Raw genomic sequence first — 19,631 nt, forward strand, 5'->3', positions numbered from 1 at the left:
TCTTGACAGTGGGGACTTTAAAAATTATGAAATGTCTTTTTATTTACAATTTAAAAAAACATTCTAAAGGTCAAATACTGGCATCATTAATGTTATCCAATTATTTATTTTTAAATTCATTTAAAATTTGTTTTCACGTAAAAATTGGTCTGTGTACGTATTCATCACACTATTCAGATTGCAGATTCTAAATTTCAAATAAAGTAATAGTATTAACTGCCTCAATTCAAAATGTCAATGTGTTAAATTTCACCAAAAATTTCATGTCTCATATATAAGTCTTTACAAATTTCCCCATTTGTGTCAGAATGACAGTTTACCATGCTAACAAACAATGACCACCAGTTATCTTGTTATTACTGTTACATTGTGACTCAACAGGTATTTATCTTATAATGCAAAATTCTTTGGTATTCTTTAACATTTCTAACTGATAAAATCTTATTTATATTTTTTTACTTAGCATGCATGTTTTATTTTTAAATTCTATTTAGCCATCATAACACAAATTTTGTCAAGTTTTATAACGCTTTTGTTTCTTCCAAAACATGCATAAACTCAGTTTTCATGCATGGTACTTTTCTATCAATTCATAAAAGAATAAGTTCTTTTTTTAAACATTGTTTACCTATAAATAAAGAATATTTTGCAATTTGATTCTGCTATTTAATTCCACTTTCATTCGGTAGTAAAATTTCCCTGAGATGTGCCCCACTTAGCATTTTCTTATTTTTCCCACACTTCGATAGTAAGACCTTGATGACCTTATGTAAACAGATGCAGGAAAAAACATTGTATTACCATAAATCTTCTGAACCTATGATAAACACAATTTATACAATGCCAAAAAAAATCTTCTAAGATTGAATACATTTTAATCAAATATAGGTATATTTAAATTAAAAACTGCAACAAAGGAAAATTTGTTTACCTCCAACAAAGAATAAAATGGAAAAGGTGAGACCAAATGGTATTGATTCATTTTCCTTCGTTTCATACAGAGATATTAAATATTCAACTTCTTTTTTGAAGCAATATTAAATTATTACATCATAAGATTAAATTTCTACTATTTAAAATTCATTACATTTTAAAATTTCAAAATGTAAATAAAACTGATTTGTGATCCCTAAAACTAATCTTCTTTTGCCTCAGTGATATGTAATTATTAAGTAATTTACTAGGAATAAGACCAAAGAAAGTACGAATAAAAGAATTAATCATATCATCACTGAAACTGTTTTTCTTTCATTTTAGAACGTTTTTAAAAAAAAAAACGGAACAAGAACAGGATATTACAATCTAGCGGTGCAAACTTTTTGAAATACTTCCCATTACATACAAGAGTCATCAAAATTATACAGAATTCAAATGATATATCAAAGATACTAAGATATATGGTTTAAAGGAGGAACATATTTTGAAAATGCAGCTTCAAATCATTCATATGATGAATTGGTATGATGGCAAGAAAGATGCATTTAGTCCAAAAGGAACAAATCATTATTGCTGCATGACTTTATTCTAACACAGGTCAGACAGACGTCTAGTCATTTGAAGGAACCAGTATATGATTCATGATCGTGTTACTAAACCTGTCAAATACATACACCATCATCTTAACATAGGGGAAATCGGTATGAGTGAAACTTGAGTAGCCATTTCCCCTAAAAAATCCAAATAATGAAAAGTTATTATATGTTTATGTTCCTTACAATTAACAACATGTATCGCCTACTGTAACATTTTAATGATTTAACTTTTTTTGTTTGTTTGCATAGCACTAGGCCCATATCACCAGTTAACAGGCAAGAGAAAGCAATATCATACCTGGCATACAGATACATCGCCATGTTGCTACATCATCTAGACAAGTTCCCTCATTCTGACAAGGATTAGAGATACATTCGTTGATGTTCTGTTCACACCTAGGACCGTTGTAACCTGGAGCACAGTCACACTTGAAACTTCCTTCCGTGTTCACACATGTGCCACCATGTTCACATGGGGATATGGCATCTGAAATTTATAGTAACTTTGTTAAACAACAATTTCAAAAATCATAAGTCAAATTCTAATCAGTTGTGCAATTATTCTAATATCATTTAATTGAACAATAATTTATTGAATATCTGAAAACAATATATAAACATTTTTATCAGAGAACATAAGCACATTTCCACTGTTTTAGGAAACTCTGTTACAAGGTCCTGCAAATTCCACCTTGATTATGGAGCTAGAAGATTCAACAGCCTACAGTTTATAGCTCAAAAATTTTCGATTACATTTTAAATATATATCATGCTGTTGAAGAATAAATCATAATTTATTATGATGTGCATCAATGTAATGAATGCATGCAATTTATTTGTTTATATGAGCATCATTGAAAATAATATGAGATTTGTGCACATTGAATATGGTTTAAGAAAAAAACAAACTTATCTGAACTCAACAGTAACAAACAAAGCATACTCACTTTCATTACATTCGTTAATATCTATAGAACAATCTGCTCCGGACCAGCCCTGTCGACATGTGCATACAGGATCACCGTTTATTGGGGACGTATCACAATTAGCTCCAGAATGGCAAGGATGACTTATACATGCATCGTCCAAATGACAACGAAGACCTTTAAGCAAAGAAGAAACAAGTTTCATGCAAGAAGTTTGAAACAGTGATAAAAACACAGAAAATAGTCCTTTTTTTCTTCAAAAGTCAGCATTGAAAATGTCATGCTTATAAGAGAGCAAGAAAAAGAATTTTCATTTTTATTGTCGCTGGCATGCAGCAATTCTCTTAGATGCTTTGATACATTTGGCCAAATTTTTTAAATGTTTATCAAACTTGACTAGACAGGAAACCAAAGAAATTATTAATTTATGATTCATAGAAATGCAGATTTTATTATGCTTCAAACAATATTAAGCATGTCAAAATTTGATGAATCATGCATAAGACTTTATAAGGACAAGATTTTGTTTTTTCTTTGTCAGAATGTCTTGAGAAAAACAATGTTAGCTCAGTTGTTTTAAAAAGATAATAATATAATTTACCAGGAATATCCTCAATTGAATTTGATTGTTGCCATTCTAAATGTAAAATTGAATAAAATTATACAAGTCATACCAAAAATGTAGTCTAAAACAAATGATGATCTTGAATATTTTTTTTAAAAAATCTTAATGTTTTCATGGAATGTCAAATTAATCTGCAAGGTATAGATATAATATAATCTTAACCTATAGTTGTTCATTTCTGTGTCACTTTGGTCTCTTGTGGTGAGTTGTCTCATTGGCAATCATACCACATCTTTTTTTTTTTATAAGTAAGGAATAAGTAATTCAACAGATTGAGACACATACCTGTTTTCCCAGTAGGGCATTCACAGTGGTAGTAGCCAACTTTGTCATGACAGGTACCTCCATTGAAACAAGGATCTGCAGCACAGTCATCAATGTTTGTGGTACAATTCTTTCCCATCCATCCATTAACACAGATACATGTATAACTCCCTTGGGGACTATTTAAACATGTAGCTCCATTCTTACAGATTCCTGGCTGTGTAACACATTCATCTACGTCATATTGGCAGTAGTAACCTACACAATTCCATAAAATTAATGTTAAAATTTGCACCTGAATATCTTTCATTATAAAAAAGAACCAAATCTTCATCTATCCCATCACTTAAATTGATATATGTTCAATTTTACAAACAAATCATCTGAAAGGTCAAATCCCATGGCTTTTTTGGGGTAGACGTAAAATACTAAAGTATAAGAATGTGTTTAGTGGCCTCTTTAGTGACAGCCCATTTTCACCTCTCAGCCAAGATAAAAACATGGGAACTCTTTGTCCTGTTAGTTAAGTGCAGGGTGTTGTTGTACATCCACTTAACATCAAAAACATTCCTAATTAAATAGGTTTAATACAACATTTTCTTATTCAATTACTTGCTACACATAAAAGGAATAATAATAACTATTTTATTACATTTTACTACATTTTATGACAATGTATTACATTGATGGTTTTAATCAAGATAGAGTTGTCAATCAGTGTTGTCTATGTTAATCATGTTTAATGAAGAGAAAACAAAGTGTTCTAGATAAAGGCATGTCCAATGGACAAATTTCCGATGTCCAGTCTATTTAATCTGTGATCATTATCACAGGACTTCCAAGGAGGGACATGACCATAACACTATCACTGGTTAATGCTTAATCATGTTCCTTTTGACAGTCATAGTGATCAGAAGATCTTGTTACAGATAAAAGTCACAGCTAGATATTTGCTCAGTTGGTTAGCAGAAAACTTGTTTCTTTGAATAAATTGAAAAGGCTTAGCATCTCTTTTAAACTCAGTATGTCAAATTACTCTCAAGTAAAATTAAAGTTGTAATATAGACCTATTCCTTACTTAATGGTGATTACTAGTATTTTCATCAAATTTGAAGATGCCCTAGTAGGAGGCTGAATCAAGGTTTGTCTGATCTTACAAGTCATATACAGATTTACCCTAAAATACTTATGGGGTATTCCTCTCCTAATATCTATTGATTGTGTTTGAAAAATGTATTTTAGTCTATTTGTGTTAGTAAGGTTTTGTCCTTGATCCTTGACCTCAGTTTAACAATTTTTCACCTGACCATGAAATATGTTTAGATACAAATCTCCTAATTGGGATCAAGTATACAAGGTTTGTAGAAGACAAACTAAGCTGTTTAGTCTTTTTTATTTTTATACATGACTATTATGACCTGGACTAGGACTTGAACTGTACTTTACCTTTAAGTATTGACACTGAAAATCATTTGGGGTATCCTCCACTAAATGTTATAAGGAAAACTACATATTGAGGAGGATATTAAAGCAGAATCATATTTGACCTTGACCTTTGACCAACAATTTCGTCTTCGTTGTATTCCCAGAATAGTTCAATGGGAAAGCAATTTAAAACTTTCAAAAATAAAAATAAATAGTTTTTTCTTATTTAAAAAACAAATTCAACAAAAAAAAAGTTAAGACTAATGATGCAGAATTCTATTCATATGTTTTCCCACAGGCTTATTATTGTAAAGAAAAAAATGTTCATAGTTCAGATTTATTTAGTCCTGAGGACAATGAATCAAGATATTTAATCTTTTTATTTGACCTTTTCAACAGGGACATACGAACAAAGTATCAATTCATGTGTTAAATTTCCATCTTTCTATCTGTTATTATTATCTCTGACATTTAACATGGAGGTTGTAGCCCCACCACCAAAGGTCCACACTGACCATTACTTTATAAGGTGAAGAGTTTATACAAAGACATCTTTATATTTTTTTCAATAACAGGATTAGCTATGGTCAGTTCCTGTTTTGAGATTACCAATAAAAAGATACAATTATGGCGACAACTTCTCAAGAACCATAAAATTTAATACTATTTCAAATATAGCTTAAAATTTCCCACCTTTTCCCAATTTAATGTTTTTAAGCAGAAAATCTTCTTATTGAAATTAATGTAAAAGTGACATTTAAATGTTGGGAAGGGAAATGTAGGCTTTACAAATGACTTCTTAAGAGTATATTTGACAAGATTTGAGATATCCAGCTGCAGATTAATAAACTTATTAAATTTTCTATACAGAAAATTAAATATAAATTAAGCCTAAAACACTTATTTAATAGATTATTTGTGAGAACTTGGAGCATTCATTTTCATCAGCGTATTATCTTCTATTATCTTCGCCCCTTTTTTATCTTATGCTTTAGAATGAGGTTGACACTGATAAATTTAACTGATTGAAAGCAGAAGTATACATGTATCACCTCAAATTATCATCATCAGATTTGCATAAAATCTAAATTCTATTGTAAATCTAACTTGTTTCGAGATGACTTAGTGAATTAGTTCTCCCTAGACTTCAACCCTAGATGCCTTTGGACAGCCCATTTTAAATTGGACATAACCATAAAACATGAAACACAATTTATGAAATTCACAGTTAAGTCCAAGATAATACTGTTCATATACTGGTCAAATTCATTACCATAGAATATATTAAAGATTAAAAATGAGAAAATAACTGATTTTAACGCTTTCAAATACAAGTTTATCAACCTCTAACTAAAGAAAGAAGATTTTGAATACCCATGTCCCTGTAGTATTTGTATTATTCAACCAGTCTGACACTTCACCTTCATTTAACTGCTTAAAGTATCAACTGCCATATCTCACAAATAAATCCACAAAATAAACATAATAAGACTTATCATACATTCATAATCATTTCTCTCTATTTTTCTTTTTGCTGGTTTTTAGTTTACTTAAGTTTGCTTCATTAGCCTCATGTGTGTTCATCCTTTTCCACATCAATGAAGTGTTTATTTAAGGTTATTTGACCATGTAAGCATGATTTACTAAGAAAGATAATGATCAACAAATATGGCTACCCAGAGGAAGTGTCCACCTAGCAAAAATCTGTCTATTAACCTGTCAAGAGTTCTGATGTACTGCTTGACACCAGCTATCTTAAATATACATCAAGTGTACCTGCTTGCACTTTCCATTTACTTCAGTAACAGATAAATCAAATACTGAAATCATTCACTATAGCTAGAGAACAAAAACCAATATTCAAGCATTTTTCCATTTATAAAGGGGCATAACTCTAGAACAGTGAAAGTGAGGTAACCAAAATTAAAACTTGATCTGTGTTCTGTGGTTATAAACAATTATTTGAGGCAAACTATAGTTATAAAATGGAAACCAGTTTAGGAAAGAGTGTAGGGACTTTCATAGGTACAGACATTTAAGGGTAAAACTTAATGCCCCATCCGCTACAACAGGGACATAGCGTGGTGTAGTGGTTAGTGTGCATCGGACTACTAACACAAGGGTTCCTGGTTCGATTCCCGTTCGGGATGAAAATTTCAGCTCTCCCTTGACACAATTTGTGAGTATGGTCTTGAGGAAACGATGATAGTCCGTTGGAAGGGGACGATAAAAGGCTGACCTGTGTTAAGAGAGAGTCATATCTCTTGCACGTTAAAGACACCCTTGTAGATTTCGAAAAAGAGAAGGCTATTGCCCCAACAAGGCAGCACTCGCACCCGCAAAGTGGAAAGGGATTAATATAAGTTGCAAAACTTGTTTCCCAATCCACTATAATTAAATATGTTTAAACTAAACTAAACTAACAGGGACATGAAAATTTTGTGGCAGGACTTGTATAGTGACCACTATTTAGGCAGGTGGAATAGAGGTAACCATTTAGACAGGTGGAATAGAGGTAACTATTTAGGCAGGTGGAATAGAGGTAACCATTTAGACAGGTGGAATAGAGGCAGTGTTCTCCCCAGGCCGATATGACGCTGCGGTGCCGCAGCGCCTTCATAATATTTTCGTTAATCCCGCAGCGTCTTAATTGGCCGCTGTCCCTTACTACTTGATTCCGCAGCGTGTTTATTTTCACATTTTCATTATAAATGTTGGTTAAAATTGTCACGTTGATGATCACCGCTGAGCACTGCTGATAGGTCAGTCAGTGTTACGCAATATCTGATAATATAGTTTTACCTGAGTCACGCTTATCTCATCCTTATCGGACTATGTTATCATGTAATAGCGTAAATGATCAACAAGAAGATAGATATTTTCAGAAGAAAATTAAAAAAAATAAAAACTTCAGTGCAGAAATTGAAGAAATAGATCGCAAATACATTGTATTTAAGCATCGTGTGTGTGATTACTTGACCATTTAAATAACGAATTTTTTCATTGGTCGAGAAGAAGAAACTATTTAAACACGACCAATGAACATGTTCAATACACGTGATAGATTTGAATACACATTGCTAAAGATATTTATGAATGAGAGTATTTGTAGTTGAAAAAATTAAAATAAACTTTGATTAAAGATAACGAGAAGTGATTTATTTTAATTGAAAGTGAAAAATGTTGCTTGCAAGGTAAATTTGTTTCAAACTGTCATATTTTTAGAAATAAAATGATCATTGAACATCGATCATGAGTCCGTGCGTCGGGAATGTTTTATGTGACAATCAACACGGTCGGGTACGGAATCGCGGCGGCTTCTGTATTAGTCACTAGTAAATAATTTCAATGATCTTAACTTTAACGAAGTTTGGTTTATATTTACCTGCCAAAGATAGGTTTTAACAATAATGCACACGGAAGCGTAAATAAATGTCAAACTACGGAAAGTTGTCAGCTGTTCATTAAAATATTTTTGTTTTAAAAAGTATATTATTCTTGTATAAATTCATTAATACTCTGCATTGTTAAACACACAACACAAAGCAATGTTGCATGTTATGATTTATGACTGATTGATTCAGATCACAAAAGATCACTATAAAAAAGGAGTTATGCGCCCTTTAATTTTGCGCCTTAAAAAAATCCTGGGGAGAACACTGAGAGGTAACCATTTAGACAGGTGGAATAGAGGTTACTTTTTAGGCAGTTGGAATAGAGGTAACCATTTAGACAGATGGAATAGAGGTAACCATTTAGGCAGGTGGAATAGAGGTAACCATTTAGGCAGGTGGAATATAGGTAACCATTTAGGCAGGTGGAATATAGGTGACCATTTAGACAGGTTTTACTGTACCCTTGTCTACATTGTTGTTCAGTTATACATGTACAAATTTATTACTACTCACCAGTATGAGTTGGTGGACATGCGCACGTGTATGTATCATTGCCATCTATACAAGTAGATCCATTAGCACACTGGTTCTTTATACAGTCATTAATGTTGATTTCACAATTAACTCCTCGAAATCCTGAAAAATAATAATAAAAATTTAGAAATTTTGTCATTTTGTGGTGTTATCTGAAGATGACAGCAAGGAACTTTTGTAATCAAATAACTAATTTAAAACCAAATATGAATATGTGTTTAGTGAAATAAAACTCTACAAAAAGATGTTTATATTATGTTCTGTAGACTGATTAGGTATGTCTATAGTATAAATAAGAACCAAATTATCTTAAGTTAAAGATTGAATGGGTAACAAAATTATGGTCAAGACTTATCATAAAACATACTTTTTAAACATTTAAAACTGAATTTTCTCCCCTTTTTTATGAAGTTAATTGAAGCTGGTTCTTCTTAGAACATCTGGTTTTTAGTCATCTTTTAGAATAGGGAAAAGAAATTGAAGATTGACAGTCAATTTCTAAATCCAAATCAGTGTGAAAGTTTTCACCTATCATCCCCATTACATTCGTACAGATTTAGCAGTTGTGTAATGCTAATGAAATTAAATCAGACAATGGTTGTTTGAAAATTAACATGTGACATTTTTTAACTTCAAAATTAATAATGAGAAATAAAAATACTGACTATTCCCACAATTTGTTATAACGAACTCAACATTTTGTTCACACTACAGACTCGCCTTTAGATCCTCAATATTTCACTAGCCCTTACTGTTTAACCAATTCTTGTCAATTTTATTGAGTTAATTTCAATAATAGCACATTTTCCTCAAATTATAATGTAATGATCTCCAATTAAGTAATAAAATAAGCCTCATTGTAAATTTTATTGTTAACAATGCCATTCATTTTGTGGTCTGCCAGTTGTAAATTTAGTTTTTAATTGCACCTAATTTCCAACCATATGCAGTTTATTTTGTTTTTTCAACATGTTCAAAGTTTGCGTTTTCAGCCATAAAATTCTGAGTTGTTGTAATGATTATGGAGATATTTACAATTTGCATTATATCTGTGCATTGATATATGAGCTATTCTCAAATTATTATTGAATTATTTTAGCATATTGCATTTCCCTTACAAATAAAAACAGGACAACTATATTCCATAAAACAAAATATCATGACAATACTAAAACTGTCAAGAAAATGAACAATGAAAAGTGGAAAACTGGAACCATGCCATTGTAAATTGCTCATATTGCGTACAAGATGCAGTATGCAGATAACAGCAAACCTCAAATAAAGTTTCAAGGATTAGGGTGAAATATAGGTAAACGGACAGAAAGTCACAGGACAAAAAGTCACAGGACATAAAGTCACAAAATTGGTAGGACAAAAAGTCACAGGACAAAAAGTCACAAATAATTTATTGACAATTGTTTTAATATATAAGAATATATTTTGAAATATTTACTTTTGAATACATATATTCATATTAAAGTTTAGGAAATGTGTCATTATACTTGAAAAATAAAGATTTATTTAATTTTAATCATGCAAAAGATGTTTTTCTTGGCACCATGAAGCCATTTAAGTGCCAAGTCGCTTTGACATTTTGTTTTTTTAACAATTATTTGATAATCTTTGATATTTTTTTGATATATTTTGTTTAAAAAGTTGGTTTATATACAATAGTTTAAGAAAAATACAAAAATATTTTTATAGAAATAAATGTTTTTTATACAAAGAAAATAATCAAAAAAAATGAATTGTGACTTTTTGTCCTGTGACTTTTTGTCCGTGACTTTTTGTCTGTGACTTTTTGTCCTGTGACTTTCTGTCCTACATTCGAAATATAGTAGCATCAATTCATCATGATTTTTAAAAAATAAAAATAACCTTCTTTTGAGAAGCTCCAAATCTTGGGGTACATTCATCTACCATATAAAGATTACAGATTTGGAATCCCTACATTAAAGTCAATAAGATCATCTATTCTGCAATATCATTGAGCAACAGTTTTAATTTGAGGTGAATAGCAACACCAATTGCTTTACCGGGTCCCCTGAAATGACCTATACCATTCTTAATCTTTTGGGGGTATTAACATCTTTTTGAACTTGTCAAAAATAAAACAAGTCTGCAGCATTTTGTAAATGTCATTTAAAGTGGCATATTAAAGTGTAGATTTAACAACCATCATCAGTAACAGCTGTATTTATATGTATTTGACATAAGTTTTAAATGTGACAGATTGTTAAAGCATTATCCTTCTTTTATCCAATTCCCAGGGGAAACTTTTCATGCAACTTTGCATAACTGTCAGCAAGAGGTAGCCTTTGAATTTATTATTTTAATGTTTAAAACATACAAGTCTATAAGCTGATGACTGGCGTTGAGGAACAAAGAAGGAAATGTTTTATAAATGTGTTGGAACACAAATCAGAAAACCTATTTTTTTTTAAATTTGAAATTAGAAAAAAAATTCTATTTTAATTCTATGTTTCTATCTTTAAATTTTAACAGGAATGTCTGGAAAGAAAGGAATATCCTTTCATATGTTACTTGATTTCCCCTGTGTTTTTAGCCTGGTTGTAAAAAAATATATACAATCAAGCATGTAGAAGACAAAAATTCCAATTAACCCAAACATTCAACCAGGAATTGAGCAAGTTTCTTGTATTCAATTTAACTATGAACAATTTTTTTTTCTCAACCTAGAAGACTTTATAAATCGTTTTATGTAAAGCAACAAGAATAGTTTGGTTTTTAATCCTATTTCTTTCTTAAACTTGTTTCATCTTTTCATATAAACTTTACATCAGGTTACAGTATACACCATGTACAAAAATGAAATATTTATTTCAATTTTGTAACATTTAGGTAAAAAAATACTTCCTACCAATATTATGTGCAAAAATAAAAATTAAAAAAACATAGCTTGAATGTGTTTCTTGAGTTTTGCCTGCACTTTATATACTTTTTGTCCTCAATATTTGACAATTGAAATAAAATCAGATAAGATTGTTTGCAAAGGATGTGTATCAAAATAAACAATAAAACATAATTCTATTGTTAACTTAACTATGCTAATGAAATTCTTCCTCCGCACTTACTCCTACTATGGTAATATCTATGTAAGTTAATGGAGAAAAGACTTCATCATCATGAACCAAGACATATTCATTATTGACCTTTCATTTTCATTTGCCCATAATTTTATAGTTAAAGTGAAAGTGTATTTATGGTGTGTTTTTTGCCATGCTTTTACAGAAGGAGATAGTTTTGAATCAATCAAAAAGATTAATAGAAAAAAAGATATAATTTAAAAGTTGTAAAAGTATAATAACATAATTTTACATTATTCCTTCATTATTTGTTTTCTGTATATATAAAATAAAGAAATCTGAAGCACCCAAATGCAATAACATCTTTCCCCATTAAAAGTGGTATTTCACATTAAATTTTTAAAGTCACCTTTAGCGCCAATACCCAAAATCTTGATGAAAATCTACCTATGTATGACCTGTAAGCTTTAGTGTCTTTATTGGAAGAACAATGAAAGAACAGACAGCTGTAATACAGCCACAGTATATAAGTTTTTAAAACAATGAAGCCAATTGCTTTATATGATAATTTCATCTTTTAACCAAAAAATGCTATATGTATCCACTAACAATTAATGTCTAAGTTTGCTATTAATATGAAAACAATCAAAATATAAAAAAAGCTTTGTTCAAATAAAATAAAATCTCATATTTAACATCTGATTATTTGTTCAATGGTATCAAATTTCTTCATTTAAAATGATCGAATCATTCAACCAAATTTATATAATGTAAAAAATTTGCATCTAAAAAATCTAATCGAAGGTTATCAACAAAGAAACACAAGATGGAGTTGTGAACTACATAAAAGATACATTAAGCTTTTTCTTTAAAGAATATTTACTATTAACTACTAGTTGTAAGACCAATGACTTTCAACATCTTTATTCATGTCAATGTTAACCAAGTACAGCTTGTTCAAGCACAATATTTTAAATGTATAACATAACTTAAGGGTGAACATTTTTCCAAAAATCATTTCAGTTAATTCACTTAAGGTTGCATTATTTGAAAAAGAAATTAAAAGGACATTTTATAAGAAAAAACATGTTTCAACAGTTCAGTCACAGTGCAAAAATGTACCACAGAAAAATGTACCAAAATGAAAGTCAGAGGAAGAGTGCAAGCAAAAAAGAGAACCCAAAACTCAGTGTATATACTTGAATTTGAATATTTAATTTTATATTTTGCAATCTACCAATCCAATTAAAGCTAGTAGCCTTCACTAAAATCAAGACAAACTTTGTACTTTGGATTCATGGATCACCAAATTTCGTGGCTTTCATGGGTGAAAGCGGAACCAAATGTTCAACAAAATACACTTTCAAATGTACATCGATATACATTTTCTTAAAGCTTGTGTGCAAACTTTGGTAAACCACAAATCAAATATCTACAGAGATACATTTTTTTCTCAATCCACGAAATTAGAGCCCACATATTAATTAAAGTAAATGAATCCAAGGTATATACATTTTTGTAAATACAGTACAAATCTTTATTATAGTAATATTCAAAGTTCATTTTTGAGGATAAGTGAATGACTCACTTTGACTTTCATGATGTCTTAAAATAATTTTCCCAGACAGTTTATGTTTTTGTGATAGATTACAAACTTCCCCTTAATCAGGACTAAGTAACGAAACTAATACCTCTAAAAAGTAAAGCAAGGAGCTTTTCCTTTTAAATCTTAAACCACAGTTTACTTATAAAATGACCATGGCAAAATGGCAATTTGTGAAATGTTAGGTCACTTCTGATTAAAATACCCATTGTACAAGAGCCCTGCAATTTCAATACAGCTTATCCTTCAAGACTAAACAGTATTAGGTTTTATTTTAGATTTCTGTGCACCTGAGTCGTGTTATATCAATATATTATCTTTAAACCTATGTATTGGGTAGAAATATCCTTAAGGTCATTTGTTTAAAGTTCTATGACTAAACCTCAATGTATGTATAGAGTGTCCTTTATTTTTCAAGATTGTATTTCTTTGGACAATAGTGTCAGGATGACTGAAGATAGATTCTAATCCCTACAAAGATAGATTTCATAAAGATTTGTACATTTAAGCATTACAGCGATAAATCTAAACATTGTTTTGATAACACTCTGTCTGATAAAAACGACAAATAGGATCCAGTTTCCTAATCTGAATTTTGTAGACCTAAGCCCTATCATCATATGTTCCTGCTACCTTAAGTTGACACATACAATAAAATAGGAAACCACTTAATCCATCATATTCTATGTGTCTTTCAGATCTTGCTTAATATCATGATCTTTCTCTATAAAGTTTATTTATAGGACTTCCTTCTAGATTTTACACCTACATTCTTACTGTCTATACATGTACCTATAATGCCATCTTATGTCAGACCCCTTCAGTACCTCTTACAATATCTTTACATGTATCATAATTCAGTAAGATTGTTCTTTTATGGGATTCATATTTATAAATTATAAATTCTTTCCATTCTAACAAGGTGATCTTTGGGAGGATTGGGGTACATTTTTTTTTTCTTATATCTAAAGAATGTTCATTTACTGTATGTACCCTGTAAAGCTTGTATGCCTGGATGGCAGTCTTTAACACACACCAACCAATCATTGCTATTTGTGAAAGGAAACAGACCCAAAAAATAATCACTTCCCCTCCAAAAGCACTTAGCTCAAGGATTCAGTCTGCCTATTAATCTATTGAATATTCCATTTCTAAATGGAAGTAACATGTCTTAATTTTGAGATCACAATCAACCGATTACCTTCCACAGTTGCAAAAATTAACACACTTAGGTGACTGGTCATATATATTTATATTCTACCTCAGCAAATTCTTAATAAGTGTTTATTTTTTGCCTTTATATGTTGGGTCAGATTTTTGCTAAAATCATTTAAAAGTTTTAAATTAAAGATCTCAATCTTTAAGTGGAAGCAGGCTGAGAGCTACTTGGAAAGTCAAATGTATAACTATTTCTCTTCTACTGTCTAGTTAGTTTTTCTCAGAGATGTCAAATCTCTGAGAAAAACTATGTAAACAAATGGAAAATGAAGGTAACCATAATAAAAAGGACTTTTTTCTGTTTATTAATATAACGGTCATTGTTCTCATTTGAATACAGAAACCATTACTTAAAAAAAAATCTGTTTTTCATGCAAAACCATTATTTGACAAACGAAATAAATATATAGCTATAAACATGTCATTGCACAGTGATTTTGTTTGACATTTTATCTTTATAATAGATTTCAATTGTTCTGTCCCTTGCACTATTACAATAAATCTGAATCATAAACCAGTGTATTTTGTAGTCCACTGTCAATAAGTTTTACTATACTTCACATAATTTATAACAGAATAATTCCTAGTCATAGCCATATACATCCAAATTCAATGTATATAGAATTAATCATCTCAAAAACAGAGGAAATAACGTTAAATGGGAGTGTTCAAAACTTCAAATGCAAAACTGACTTTTTTTATGGTCTTTTAATTAAGACCAGTTCAAATTAATGTCTTTGTTAAAGATAACAGTCAGAATTTGGACTAATAACATTTAGAAGAAATATAAATTTTTTTTTAGAGAGACTAATAACGAAACTTTAAACAAAGACATTACGTAGAAAGACAGTCAACAGAACAGAAGATTAACAAGACTTCTATAAAGGAGGACTAACAACAGAATATTTTATGCAATGACTCATAAATTTTTTCACAAGAACCATAAACTCTGGCCATTGCTAAGTTTACTTGGTCAACTCAAAAGGAACAATACATTCAAATGTCTTAGTTTTTCCACAAAATGACAAGCAAATATATCTATCCGCACACCTGACCCCAAAGCATATGTGTCCTGTATTACATAAGATAATTCTTTATTGCCAGGAAAAGGACAAATCTTTACAAATAACAAACTTAATTCAAATCTCCACTTGGCTCTGCATGTGATTATACACCTATGGGAGCCCCTTACAACTTTCTCTTATCTCATAGCAAAGACTTAAAACAGATTCAATTTTTTCCACCTTTCACCTGAATCCTAACAACCTTGTAATTGGGCATAAAATTAAATCTCCCTTTAGTTTAAATTAATATGTTTCTTATCTTGAACAGGTACATTATGTCACTAGTTTGACCTTAAACATCCCATCCTTTCCCATTCTTTTGGTATGAAATATTTTGGTAGATTTTGAGAACATGAAATAAATTGAAGTTTCTGAGTGATAAAATTAACTACCAGATTAGATGTACAATAAAAACATGTAGTTAGTTAGAATTTCAAAAGCTTGAAATTTTATATCACTGATGAACCTTCTAAGGTTAATTATACAGAACTTTAGATAAAAATAAGGAGACGTGGTATGATAGGCTAAGACACAGCTATCCACGAACACCAAAAGACAAAGATGTGAACAACTGCAGGTTAACCCACTTCACAGCCTTCAGCAATGAGTAAAATCCATACTGTATAGAAAGCTATGTAAGGCTCTTTGTTGAAGGTTGTATGGTGACCTACATCTGTTGGTCTTTGGTAGAGATTAGTCTTATTGGCCATCATACCATACATACTTATATAATTACATAGGTCTGATTTTTGTCATGCTTATTTAACAACATGCTAAAATATATTTAAATATAATTCCTTTTTTCCAATTTTTTCCATTCTATTTCCCTATAAGTGTCAATTTGATGTCATATGATTATACATTTGGCACTCAAATTTGAGAGTTCTCAAGTTATGAAAGTTTTAACACCTGAACCTACAAAACCTTACGAAAACAATGAGATCAAGTACTTTCAAAACAAATCAATATATGTGAAATTTCACTTCATAAAAACTGTATTGAAAGCATTTTATTCACAATAAAATATCGATATCTGATCTCTGTATCCATAGTAATCATGAAACCTTTTATTTAAACATTTTTTTGAACATTTAAAAAAAAATCATGCTTTGTATATTCTTTTCAAGCCCAGTGGTCAATCGTCTGTTAAATCTTTTCCCATGGTTACTTGTGGTTTTTTGTAATTGTTATGAGCTTGTTATCGCAACATTTTCGGTAAATTTACACCGAGGTTTAATGTGGATACAAAAAGTTAAATTTCAAAGATATGATCAGTGGTGACTTATTTGTAATATTTTTGTCAACTTTCCCTTATCAGGAGGAGATCGATGTTTTACTTAAGAAATCACTTCTTTGTTTGTTATGAACGGACAACTTTGTTTGATTTTCTATAACCTTACTAAGCACCCCACTTGAAATATTTAAATCTTGACATGTTTTGGTAAAAGTAACACATTACTGAAATACATACCTTTGAAATTCATAAGTATTTCAAATATGTTAAAGTTTTCACTTATACATGTATAACATATTAATCTGAAAAATTAAGCTCATGATGGCTTAAATACAATAACTATCAACCTTTTTTCCCTACTGAAGTTTTTATGAAGCTGAATTTATAAAAATCCACATTTTTATGGCACATACTTCAATTCACTGTTTATTGTTAACTTTATAAAGACAAATGTCAGAAAAAAGAATAGAAAATTCTCATTATATTGTAGTTAATAATGTATTGTCTTGTATACAGCCGAAATTCTGGGCTGCGTTTTCTTATTTAGACTAGAATTGACCCAACTTGGAATACAGAACTGTTCAACACATTTCAGTGGTCATTTTTTTTTGGTAAAATGCACAGGACATGTCGATAAGAAATCCATTTCTTTTGTTCCTGTTTTTTGTTTTTATTATTTGGTAACAGATACTGTAACAGTATTCGATGTTTATGATTTCATTGTTCAAGCCATCTAAACTTGTTGTATACAGTTTCAAGTATGTCTCAGTTACTTATTAAATGTACCAGAATCAACTATAGCTAGTACTAAAGTTCTTGAAATTGCATTAATTGAGACCATCAATTTTCCCTCCAAAAAATACAGTGATCTGCAGGCAGCAGCCACTTTTCACATCTATATAATTAAGAACATAAGTATTAGCAGGTGCCCTTGTGGCGTATGAGTTATATGATAGTCTGGGAAAGTCCTATATACCACATGTAACTTGTCCAATATCTGATGTCAGTAAATCAACATATATTTGTTTGTACAAGTGGACTAAAAGCCTGTTACTTTTCTCATCTTACTTTTGATAGCATTTATAAAATATTTCCCCCTGCTGACCATTATTGTTGCAACCCCATATATCATTTTCAAATTAATTTGTATTTATAAACACTTTTTGAACTGTTTGTATCTGTAATAAATTGCTGCAGTTGCATGTGAATATAATATCTGACTTCAAATCATGCATAGTATATATATAACCATATCAAATTTACTAAAGTTATTTCTAAGTGCAACATCCATAATACTAATGGTATCAAATAATAAACAAATCATCATAGATTCTTCACAGGAAATCATTGTTTTTGAAGCAAATGAAGTGATTTCAAGGTCTTTTTCATTAAAATTTTCAAATAAGAACAACTTTGACAAGTCATAAATAAAATCCGTGTTAAGCTAGTTGGTAAAGAATATACTGTAATCTTTGGGAAAAGAGTAGTAATTCACAGGAGAATAAAAGGCTTATCCAATTCTCACTGTAAGTGTAAATCCTTCCACACAATAGAAATGATTAACAGATCAAAAGAACTTCAATATAATTACTAAAAGATTACATTTATCCTTAATTAGCTGTATAAATCAGTCTGCCAATAGACATGGGTACCAGATTAATTAGATTTAGGGGCCAGGTGAGATAATTTAATTACAGTTTGAGTGACACCAATATTCTGATGTGTGAAAATTAATTCCAAAATGATGAATTTCAAAATTTAATTTTGTCACCTCACAAAGTATGCATGGAAAGAGTAAACAATTTCTGTGTTTTATAATGTCTCATTTTTGAGTAAGAAAAATACAAGACAATAAAATTTGACAGCAACAAGTGTTGGTCATGTCTAGGATTAATCACAAATGAAGCAAATATTAAAACATGAATATTTCTGTTGTTAATACTTTTCAGATGAAAGTAATTAAATACAAGATTTTGGGACTTGGAGTAGTTCTGTAATCTTAACACCTGTGTATTTTCTTTTCCTTTCAGGTGTGTGGATTTTTAACTGAGATTTCTTAATTTCAGTTATTCTCTCCATATCTAAGATATAACAACACTTTCGAAAATGAATAAAAGTTAAAAATGCTTTAACTGTAATTTAAGCGTACACCATGTTAAATATAAAATATTTAATACCTTCAAAACAAATAAAATATCATATGTACTAGTATCTTTCTTGTATTTCCTAAGGTATACAAAACTCACCTATTGACATCAAAAGGAAAATTATAAATCCCTGTAGATGTTGGAAATCACATATTTCCATGTTTAAAATGTAGACATTCCAGTTACTCGAAATTTAAAATTATAGCGACAAATTATCCTACAGTATCAGTAAATAAAAGTTAATCACAAAATAATCCAATTTTCTATCAGTCCATGTGCTCTTTCTACTTTACATCTTGTAAGTATACAATAAAACCAGATCTTAAATCCCATGTAAGTTATACAGTAATATTGATTATGTCAACACAATTAATTAAGGCACAAATTACTCAAAAAATGTAAATCAAAGTAACTCAAAATATTTTTGTTGTTCTCCTAAGCCAGTGTACCTACAGTTATGTTAGGTCACATGGTCTATGACGAGCCATTGATAGGCTGGTATAACTAGTCACTCAGGCGTGAGAACATTTTGTAAAGGCTACCCATAATGAAATCTAGGTTAGCCAAAACAATATACCTGTTGGTGAAAAGAATGTCACACTTCTAAAAAATATAGC

The 19,631-nt window shown here is 30.2% G+C and overlaps 1 protein-coding gene across 4 annotated transcripts in view; it reads right to left on the bottom strand.

Moving 5' to 3' along the window:
* LOC139512687 (neurogenic locus Notch protein-like) overlaps nucleotides 1-19,631 on the bottom strand; it is a 66,894-nt gene that overhangs the window by 19,636 nt on the left and 27,627 nt on the right. The window contains exons 1-5 of one of the 4 annotated variants that reach the window (XM_071300493.1): nucleotides 19,114-19,492; nucleotides 8,681-8,803; nucleotides 3,369-3,605; nucleotides 2,480-2,635; nucleotides 1,831-2,019 (exon numbers count right to left, since the gene is read on the bottom strand). In XM_071300493.1, the coding sequence (XP_071156594.1) occupies nucleotides 1,831-2,019; nucleotides 2,480-2,635; nucleotides 3,369-3,605; nucleotides 8,681-8,803; nucleotides 19,114-19,174 (766 nt within the window). In that variant the 5' untranslated portion in view covers nucleotides 19,175-19,492. Of the gene's footprint in view, nucleotides 1-1,830; nucleotides 2,020-2,479; nucleotides 2,636-3,368; nucleotides 3,606-8,680; nucleotides 8,804-19,113; nucleotides 19,561-19,631 lie in introns of those variants that run through there. The other 3 variants (XM_071300490.1, XM_071300494.1, XM_071300491.1) reach the window with 3 other exon arrangements.

This window comes from Mytilus edulis, chromosome 2 (genome assembly GCF_963676685.1).
Source record: "Mytilus edulis chromosome 2, xbMytEdul2.2, whole genome shotgun sequence".
Classification (NCBI taxonomy): Eukaryota; Metazoa; Mollusca; class Bivalvia; order Mytilida; family Mytilidae; genus Mytilus; species Mytilus edulis.